The sequence below is a fragment of the Strongylocentrotus purpuratus genome, unplaced genomic scaffold, assembly GCF_000002235.5.
Source record: "Strongylocentrotus purpuratus isolate Spur 01 unplaced genomic scaffold, Spur_5.0 spur5_scaffold_6, whole genome shotgun sequence".
Taxonomy (NCBI): Eukaryota; Metazoa; Echinodermata; class Echinoidea; order Camarodonta; family Strongylocentrotidae; genus Strongylocentrotus; species Strongylocentrotus purpuratus.
The window spans coordinates 29297784-29308817 of record NW_022145612.1 but is presented as its reverse complement, the minus strand read 5'-3'; the positions used below and the strand labels follow the sequence as shown (position 1 = coordinate 29308817).

At 36.6% G+C, this 11034-nt stretch overlaps 1 protein-coding gene across 1 annotated transcript; it reads right to left on the bottom strand.

Annotated features, from left to right (window-relative positions):
- Positions 1-1386: 1386 nt before the first annotated feature.
- On the bottom strand, positions 1387-8156 carry LOC583674 (slit homolog 2 protein-like). The gene is made up of 8 exons (XM_030999954.1): positions 8126-8156; positions 7436-7646; positions 6790-7011; positions 6001-6176; positions 5054-5216; positions 4474-4639; positions 3031-3125; positions 1387-2661 (listed from the first exon to the last, which is right to left on the bottom strand). Exons 1-8 carry the CDS (start codon positions 8154-8156, stop codon positions 2337-2339), a joined length of 1389 nt encoding a protein of 462 aa, XP_030855814.1. The 3' UTR covers positions 1387-2336.
- Between the last annotated feature and the right edge of the window lie 2878 nt (positions 8157-11034).

Genomic DNA, 11034 nt, shown 5'->3' with positions numbered 1-11034 from the left:
AAACATGTGTTCATAACATTCATAACACAAACTAGTTAAAGCTAATTGTCACTTGATTAAGACGTTTTATAAGATGACGACGTGAATCCTAATCAAACGATTGGTTTAAAGCGTACACGTGACCTTGCGTTATTGGCCTAACGCGTAATTTGGATAATGACCGGTCATTATCCAATTTTATAATGGTAGCGGTGCATGCAGCTTTATGGCAGGTTAATATAAGGAGCAAGCATAATTTGTTGAAAGATTAACATTCTATTAGATCTACTCGATGTTGGAAAACAAATAATGAATGTTTTTCATTCGTTCAATAGTTCGAATATTTTCATTCGTTTAAAGACTAACGTTAATTCTATTCAACTCATTGAAATATTCGCACTGTTGAACTCATAAGCATTCATTATTTGTATACTTATGACCGGTCATTAATACAATCATGTAATAAAACATCTTGTTATATACAAAATAAACCATAATCTTATACAAACAAATTAATACACAGCATTTTGTTCGGACATTAGTAAAAAAAAAAAATATAAAAAAAATAAATAAAAAATAAATAAAAATTACCGACACCGGTACCTTCAAAACAGACCAAACACCCTCGGTTTCCGCCTCGGGCGTGTTAGACTGTTCCAAAGGTACCTTGTGTGGGTAATTCTTACTAATGCCCTCACTGCTGGAAGCTCTCACTGTTGACATCTTTGACTTCATATCAACTTTATACCTCACCTCCCTTACGAAATTCGAAAGATATTCTTATTTTTACGTACACTTTTAATGGTTGAATGTATGTAATCCATTTCAATTTAAGGACTTATTTCTTTCCTTAGAAAGAGAAAATATTTACAATTCTAAAAATGGGCAAAGGGTGACTCGTTGACAAAAATGGTTGAATGTATGTAGTCCATTTCAATTTAAAGGTATTAAAAAGTTTTGGTATGGGGTCATGAATTTGGTTCAAATTAACATATTGGAAGAATATGCGTTCCTACAATATTTTATTGATCGTTGTCGCGGTTGAAATCGAGTCTACGGTTATGAAATATAAATAATAAACTCTTTATGTTGTATAGCTCCCTCTCAAGGTCAAGATACTAATTAGGCTATAAAACAATATTTCTTGACCAAAATCGACCGATTAGCTATTCCCGTTTGGAAATTATATATCACAACTACATATTCTGACATATTCTGAGATTTTCATGGGCGTACGTACCATTGTACGGCCATAGGCGCTATTTGAAATTTATCAAAATTTACCGGGAGCACCGGTAAATTTTTATATTCAATTTTTCTCGAAAACAGAAGTGTTTTAGAGGCTAATTTTTTTAGTGCTTATAATACATCCAAAGGGGCATCCAAATATTCAAAATTGTAAAGATTCACTATCCACCCAATTTTCAAAATTTCCCAAAACTTTGTATTACTTTAGTATTTGTTATAATGCGCAATGTATTAAAGCATTATTATCATATTCAATTTTTGTATATGATTTATGAATTATTTTTAGTACATGTATATTACGACCAAGGTAAGCATTTATTACAATATAACTATTATTTTGTAGTACATTTTTATTATGCCCAAAGTTTAAAGCATTAGTACCATATAATTATTATTTGTAGTACATGTATATTATGGCCAAAGTAAGCATTTATTACAATATACATATTATTTGTGGTACATGTATATTGTGTCCAAAGTAAGCCACATTAGATTGTGAATCATAAATCGGAAAATAACAAGAGCAACATGGTCATGTCAAATATTTGTATTAAAGATGTATGTCGTGTCAGCCGTATCAAAAGGTATATCGAATAAGATGATTTTTTTTTATAAACTGATACAGTGTATTTAAACTGTAATATGGAATGTGAATGAAAATATGACCGAATTTGAACTCATTTAAAAGCAATGTGAATTGTGTTCAAGACGATGTTGTTGTTTTTTTCTTCTCGTTTCTTATGATATTTTAATTCAATAATTTACTGTGACTTTATTTTTCCAAGCTAAAATCACATTTTTAGTTGTGTATTTGTAAATCTAATGCACTTTTACACAATCAGAATACCATAAAAGAACCGTTGAGGGTTTTTTTTTACTTTAAAACAGCTGGAATTGGCTATACGCCTGTTTTTCCTCCTCGAAATATATTAATAATAATAACAATAATATATGGATATTTATATAGCGCCGGTATCCGCCAGGCTCTGACGCTCATGGCGCTGTACATACATGTATTACTATCACTATTACTATTCAATATAATTCAATGGAAGTAATTTAATATGCTATTGATTAAGGCAATCGAATCAAACACATAAACTGGTGCTCTACGGTTTCCGGATTATGCTATTCATATAGACTGTTCCATCATCTAAGTCATGGTATACATTATCTACAGCCCGTCTTGAAGGGGGATGCACATCATCTCTCTCTGGATACCCAGAAGCCCCTCGTTTAGGGTCTGGAACCTCTTCATAGACGGGATTATCGAAGATGGTTTGGTCTACCGAAGACGCTCTGACCAACCCTGTTCGATCTGCTTCAGCACCCATCGCCGCTGCCATGGAGTCTGTGACCGACACACTCCTGCTGGTGAACCCTGCCGATCCTGCCACCGAATCAGGTACAGCCATCTTGCGGCGTATACGAACTCTGAAATATAATTATGAAAAGGTATAAACGGAGATGAATGCCATTACATCGAGGAGGAAATTAATAGTGAGCACAATGTTATCAACTAATGCAAGGATAACTTGGCGATCATTGAAGTACTGCCTCAAGACATAGGTAAAATGTATCTCATGATCAAAACTAATGTGTATGTACTCTGTCCGAAAAATAATCCCATATTCGGTCTATTGCGTAAAGCTTTCAATTAATAGATTTCACGGACTCTCTCTTATATGAAGCTTGACAGGGCAATCAAAATATCACGTTTCCGGAAATGACTGCATTTTGCTTTCATGTCGTGATATGGATATATTAGTAAAAACCAAAAATCACAGCAGTATAATTGAGTACCTTCTGACATACACAGCCCCAAGTATGACTAAGACGAGGACGATGATGACGAGTATGACCACCACACCGATTATCCACGATTGAACTCCACCCGTCTGCAAGAAAGTCATAAAATCACATCAGCCTATTTCACACCTAGCACAGTTCCTTCAATGCCATATTACATGAAGATGTTCAAAAATGGTTGGTCTGATTATGCGCTACATTCCATTCTATATAGGACGTATCGACACGTACTACAAGACACCCAAAGAAGATTATGTTAAGGGTATACCCACATGTATAACTACATTTTTATCAAAAGTCATTCATGTGTACAGGTCCAACCAACTGGAATCACCTATCCGAATATAAGCGTTCCACGGCTGAGATAAAGGCTTTCGTATCCAATCTTAAAAACACCGTATGAAACACTCTTCAAATAAGATTTCAGTCTCCTTTATTAATCATTCTTTTCATTTTACCATCAAGAATTTGAGTTAAGTACGTTATATTTCATGTAATTGTTCTTTTCATAATGTAAACAGAGCCATGGAGAAGGCCAGCTGTTTTATATGTGCTTCGTAAATTCACTTTTCTTATAAATCATTGTTCATGTATTATATGTTTTGCATTTTAATTATTTGCGTTTAAATTATTGTTTGCTAGCTGAACATGCTACTTTGTGTAAATATGTCATTTAAATGAATAAATAAATAAATGACTCGGAAGTGACATTACAAGTAAGAATATTTTGAGGGTGATGACAAACCATTACCGGTACTGCTTTTACAAAATGTAGATTTTGACCATGCAGTGCTTGACATATGTGTCAGTCTCGTGCATGTAAGATAGCACTCTTGCATATAAGCTAACTACCATCAAATACTAACAGGAAGACAATTAAGAGAAGACAATAACTGATAGACTAAATAAACTAAAGGAAGTATATTGAGTGATTGCACATGAGATAGATATCCAGCAGAAAAACAAATCGGAGAAATGAGCTGATGGGAAAAAAAAACATATATGAGTGGGAGGAGGGCCAGAGAGTGGAGGACAGAGTGTGCGAAGATGGAAAGAAATGGAGGCTAAGGGGCGACATACTAGGAGAGAGAAAGAGAAGAGGGAGAAAGAGAAGGAGATAGTGTTATGAATAGATGGGAGTGAGCAACATAGAGCGGGAGAAAGAGAGACAGAGAGATAAAGAGAGAGATAAAGAGAGAGAGATAGATAGAGGGATATATATATATATATATATATATATATAGGAGAGAAGGAGAGAGAGGAGAGAACCGGGAGAAGTGAGGAACTGAGAGGAGATAAAGAAAGACAAAGAGACTGGGAAAGAGATAGAGAGAGAGACTGACACAGAGAGATAAGATATATATATATATATATATATATATATAGGGAGATAGAAAGGGGGTTGTAACCGGAGGGTGGGTTTGGACGGGTTCCTACCTGCGCGTCGGGTTTTCCTCTATCCCTTAGAACGAAGATCTTGAAAGGTTGAATGATAGAATCTTGAGATTCAATGCTCATAGCCGAAAGCCCTCTAGAAATATTCTCATTCGACACTATGTCATCTTCAACGTAGGCATAGAACCCTACTGCTGTGTAGTTCTGCCTGCAATGCGAAACATAGTTAAATAGAAGACCAAATACATGTGTTATTATAAAACATCAATGACCAATGCTGTTAAAATCATTTAGAGAAAATATTTTCTTGATATCCTTTAATCCGAGACATGCCACATAGAAACACATTAGTAAATCAGATTGCTTCTCAGTCATGTCATTGAACAATAATTCATGAAAAAATGAATTACAAATACTATGAGTTTCCTAGTGTAACATCAAAGAGAAGGGGAGTGAGTGCGCAGTTCAATAATTTTATGTAATGTTTCAATTTTTGATGTACTATATAAAAAAAAGGGTTTAAAATTTTCAGAAAAAACAAAAGCGATTACAAATTGTTGTGTTGTTGCTGTGATTAAACAGTCTATACTTCCTCGTGGTTAAATAGTCCTACATGACATACCCAGTATAGGCAGTACGATAAGTACTGTTGTAGAGTATAACAGTGATGATGGAGTTAGACTGGTTGAGTGCTATCCCTAGAAGAGTACTCAATCTGTTGGTGAGACCGTCGAAATTTTGGATATGATCTTCGAGCTCGATGGCGTAGAAAGTTCCTAGCAAATCTGAAAAGTGAAAGAAATTCGATTCCAATGAAATCATTATCATCACGAATGAGGAATGAGGAAGGTGAACATTAGTAGAAGCATCGATCAATTTTATGATGGGCGAACTTAATCCTGTTTAATCCTATGCTGCTTGATAATGCGTAGCGACATTTCTTCTAAACTACCATGATCTAATCGCATTTCTTCTGCATCCAATTCGTCGTCTGTCCATGCGGCCTATTATTGGTCTAATTTTCTCTAGATTTTTCCACTTAGAGCGTAGACAGGCTGGATATACATGATACAGACAAAATATAATTCGAAGAGCTGAATACTAGATAAATGCGAATAGGACATTGGATCAAGTTACATTAATCAGTGCGGTATGTTAATCCACTTCTGCCCCCCGAACAGACCCCCCCCCCCCCCACCCCATAATCCTCAGTTGGCAGGTAAGTTTTGATAAGAGAAGATATCCACGACGGTGTCAAAATAGTCAGTCTTGATGTCCTGAGTTTTTTTGTAAAGGTTAACAAAAATTATCCTTTGATTTCCTCCATGTAGCATGTTCAGTTTCCTGTTGACATTCAAATACTAATAGTTGCAGAATCGCATGTATTGACATTCAAAGCTATTTGTAATTACCCGTATTTTGTCTTTATCCAATATGCAAACGTAAGGCAAAGTATACCAATTCATTGTTCAATTCCTAAGAAAATGTATCTCTTTAGTTTTGTGTTTTTGAATATCTATATGGAGATTCACATAACTTTTGATTTACCGAGCTAAGACTAATACTTACTTGTCTCACATGTAGTACCGATATAGTTTTCTTGACAGTCACATCTTGAAGTTTGTCTGCCATCACTCTCGATGGTTTTGACGCATGTGCCACTGTTCTGACACAAGGAAATAGCGCAGTCAAACATCGTGGGCACCTCGCACAGATCTCCACTAAACTCTTCTGGACAATCGCATCTGTGAATATGAAGAAGGGAAAAAAAGACAAATAGTGATATTTTAATTTATTTCATTCTTCCCATTTATTGGGTGTCGTTTATGCTGACTTCTGGTTGACTTATGTAATAAACGGTTCATTTAAGAAGGATGGACTCTATTTTGCACCGGACTTGCACCTCTTAAATTCCTATGTCCTCGTTATAAATGATTGTAGTGACACTTCAAATCAGTAGAAAAATATATTGACTTTCCAAAATACTTACAGAGATCCAGCTTTACTCAATATTATATTAGCCCTAGCGAATAATCGTTATTTAATTTCTTTTAATCCGCATAATCGAAAAATATTCATGATTTTTGTTGAATCTGCATTTACGTCAATCAATGCGATTACTACCAAGGAAAATGAGATGAAGATTAAAAAACAGGAAAAACATGCATTTAAATGTCGAAAACAAAGAGAGAAGGAGAGAGGGATGAAAAGAAAAAGAGAGAGAAAGTGAGAGATAAAGAGAGAGAGAGAGAGAGAGAGAGAGAAATAGTGAGATAGAGAGAGAGAAAAAAAAGAGAGAAAGAGAAAGAGAAAGATAGATGGATTTGTTACAAAAAGGGAAACTCATCGGTATCATACACGTAGGTATTTCTGTAGAGCGAGCAAGTTCCGCCATTTCTGCACATTTCGGTCTGACAGATGCCGCTCGGGGGAACTTCTTCGACTGGTATTTCTTCACATTCGTATCCTCCTATGGTATTGCTACACGCTGATCCAGGTGGACACACGTTGTCAAATTGTGTACATTCATCAACATCGGATTCACATAGATCCCCATGGTAACCAGGAGGACACTGACACCTGGAATAGGGAATCAATTAAGAGGCGAAATACAAAATATTTTTAAAAAACGGGATTCACAAAAGTACATAGCATTAGTCATCCAGTAAATTACGTAAGAGCTGCTGATTATCATAATCGATGAAGAATATTCAAGCTCAATAATACAAAGTTTAATCATGACAATCATGGAATAAATGAATATTATATGCAACAATAATTATTGTAGATCACTAAAATACAATGTATTACATTTATCAACCAAAGACCTACACGTTCGAAATATTGAGCTTCAACTGATGATCTTTTAAACTCTCAACATCTTCTTAATAATTATGAAACATGTTAAAGTGTTGAAGATGATGTCTATAGCTTTTCAAGTTAGATCTGTTTTAATCAATCATTCATTTATTTATTGATTTGTTATTTTTATTTCTTGTTTTACCTGTAGGTCGGAAAGTCATCAATGCAAGTTGCGTCGTTCACACAGTTGTTATTGGTGCAGTCGTTTGAGCTCAGAATGCACGTAGGTCCTCTATACCCCGGAACACAAGAGCAAATGAAACCGTTCCTGCTATCAATACATGTCCCTCCATACTTGCAAGGATTACTCACACACTCATTGATGTTGGTGGCACAGTTTACCCCTGTAAAACCTGGTTTACACGCACAATGATAGCCATAAACCATGTCTGTACATTGCGCGTCGTTCCTACAAGGGTTGCTCATGCATTCATCAATATCGGTCTCACAATAATCACCCTCGTATCCAAGCGCACAAGAACAGGTATAATTGCTGAGTTTGTCTATACATGTCGCACCATTTTGACAATGTATATTTACACAATCGTCTATGTTCGTGTTGCAATATCTACCCGTGTATCCTTCCGCGCAAGAGCAAGTGTAATCATTTGTTCCATCAACACAGGTAGATGAGTAGTGACAATGATTAAAAACGCAGTTGTCGTCATTGATCTCACAATGTGTACCAGAGAAACCAGTGACACAGTTACAGACGTAGCCAGCGATTACGTCACTACAAGTAGCTCCATTCCTACACGGAGAGCTCACACATTCATCAATCTGTGTTTCACAATCGGAGCCCATGAAACCCTTGGAGCATTTACAAGCATACGTTCCAAGCCCATTCGCACACGTGCCACCATTGTTACAGGGATATGCAGCGCAATTGTTGGTCAAATTTTCACAGAATGTTCCTTCATATCCAGCGATGCAAGTACATGCATAGTTATTAACCAAATCTGTACACGATCCCCCATTTCTGCAAGGGTTACTTACACACTCATTAATATCAGTTTCACACATAGGTCCAGTATACCCATCCATACACAGACAGGAGAAGGCATCGTTGAGGTTCATACAAGTCCCATTAAAACATGGCTGAGAGCGACAGAGGTTCGTATCAACTGAGCAGTCAATACCACTGAAATCCTCAGTGCAGTTACAGCGAAACGAGTTCACATCATCTATACAAGTTGCACCATTTAGGCAAGGGTGATTTTCACATTCATTGATATCATCATGGCATGTTTCACCTTGGTATCCTGGTTTGCATACGCATGTAGGTTGCCCTCCAATCGACTCACAAGTTGATCCAGAAGCACATGGATTGTCGTCACATACATGTCCCTCGCATGTCGGACCAATGAAACCAGAGGTGCAGGCGCACTGGTAAGCGTTCAGTTCGTTGGATAAGGTTGAGCAGCTACCGCCATTCAAACAGGGATTCGAGTTGCATTCATCGACATCAGTTTCGCAATCACTGCCTGTAAAACGGTAATTATGAATCCGGCATAAATAAACGTATTCGTTTTCTGTTAAGACCTGCAAGTAAAATGACGCACACAATCATACACAGTGACGCATTTATTTCCATCTTATTAAAGATACTTTTAAAACAACACAAACGTAGGAGATCACAAAAGATTGTCATGGAGAACAATTTAAACTATAATTTCTCAGATTTCCATTACCAACAATGTATCGTATTATGAACAAAATTATAGACATTCAAAACTGGATTAATCGTCTTACCGCTGGTTCCAGCAGGGCATTCACATCGATATGTATTGACGAGATCGGTACATGTTCCTCCATTTTGGCACGGTCTTATGTTACAATCATCTGTGTTGCTCTGACAGCGTTCACCGGTAAACCCTTCTAAACAATCACATTGGTATGTGTTTAGCTCTTGAGTTGGATGGATGCATGTTCCTCCATTCTCACAGGGGTCACTATCACACTCGTCTATATTGACCTCGCAGCGAAGACCTGTATTTGAGTAGGAAGGAATTGACAATGGTCGGTTTTAGTAAATACCCAGTGAGTTATTCTGAGAAAGACATTCGGTCAAGGGAACATTTATCTAATTAGTGTTTTGATGATATAGGAATATGATGACGGGAGAGAAGAAGTGATTTTCAGGAGCTTCTTAAGCTAAGGCCCTTTTTCATGTTATCAAATTAAGAGAGATGAGAGAAAGAGAGAGAGAGAGAGTTAAGTCCCTGCTTGAGCAATTTTCACATAATGCCTCTACATGGCCCATAGCTTACCGTTGGTACCCTGAGGACACTCGCATCGGAAAGACGCTGCCAGGTCTGCACAAGACCCTCCATTTGCACACGGATTTGACGTACATTCGTCTACATCCTCTTCGCAAACATCACCTTCGAAGCCAACCTGACAGATGCATTCATACGTATTGAACTGTCCTGCCTGGGTCATACAGGTGCCGGAATGTTGGCAAGGGAAACTGAGACATTCATCGATATCATTTCCACAAGTATCACCTGTATTCACATTAGATTGGATAGAGAGAGAGAGAGAAAGAAAGAGATCGAAAAGGGTGAAATATGATTTTGAAATTGCCATTTTGAAAGAAAAACATTATTATATGTAAATACACAAGCCTCTATTAATAGATTATCAAATATTATGGTTTAACTAATACGTGTATTTCTTCACAAAGATCTTACGAGATGTTTATGCTTTTAACGTCAAATATTGATAATTTTCATAAAGTTGTATATCATATTGGATAACAATGGAAATATATAATAATAAAAGTGGGTTGTTGTATAACGCTCATGTCTGTCGAACTTGACACTCCTGGCGCTCCACACATGTTTATACCCTATTCAAATCTTAATTTTCATTACGTAATACATTGATATCGCCACTCACCATCAGTTCCTGGTAGGCACTCGCATCTATAGCCATTCACCAAATCTGTACAGCTTCCACCGTTTTGGCAGGGATTGGACATGCATTCGTCTGCGCTGGTTTCACAGTTTATTCCTAGAAAGCCTTCACGACATGTACAGTCATAAGAATTGAGCTGTTGCGGGGATGTAGTGCATGTGCCATCATTCAGACAAGGCTGATCCAAACACTCATCAACATCAACTTCACAACGAGGTCCTAGGATGTGAGAATAAGAGAATACATTTATGTTAGGAGAGAATTACCAAAGAGTTAAGCTGTGAGAGAGCTAGAGACAGGGACACTTTGAAACACAGGGACGGGGGGCAGAGAAAGACGCTATTTTAAAGATATATATATATATTCATAAAGATAGAGAGAAAAAGAGATAGAAAGAGAAAGAGAGACTAACAGACAGACAAACAGAGATATATATATATATATAGAGAGAGAGAGACAAGGGGGGTTTATTACAACGGATATATTTAATTACAACGGATTTATTTATTTGATAAATCTCAAGAAACCAACAGTTTGTAGTTATCGTGCACACTTGTTTTTTCACCATACTAAAATTCCCGTCCTCTTATTAAACTCCACAATAATAGTGTATGTAAAACACACTGAGAATTATTTAGACCTACCGCAATTTTTCAAGCTAAACTGTTTTATTACATACTCGCTTCCCAAAGGGGAGGTAGTTCAAGGTTCAAAATATTTCTATATTAATTTTCAGTGCTAAAACACTTCTGAATGACTTTGCAGCAGCTATTTTACATCTTAAATTCGCTGTTGAACATGTTCAGCGTAGTAATATAATTT

Coding starts and splice junctions, on each gene's coding strand:
- LOC583674 (XM_030999954.1), bottom strand. CDS start 8,156: ATGGTGGCACGTGTGCGAATGGGCTTGGAAC. Junction 3,126..4,473: donor GAGGAAAACCCGACGCGCAG/GTAGGAACCCGT, acceptor ACTTTCTTGCAG/ACGGGTGGAGTTCAATCGTG. Junction 2,662..3,030: donor GGGGCTGTGTATGTCAGAAG/GTACTCAATTAT, acceptor ATTATATTTCAG/AGTTCGTATACGCCGCAAGA.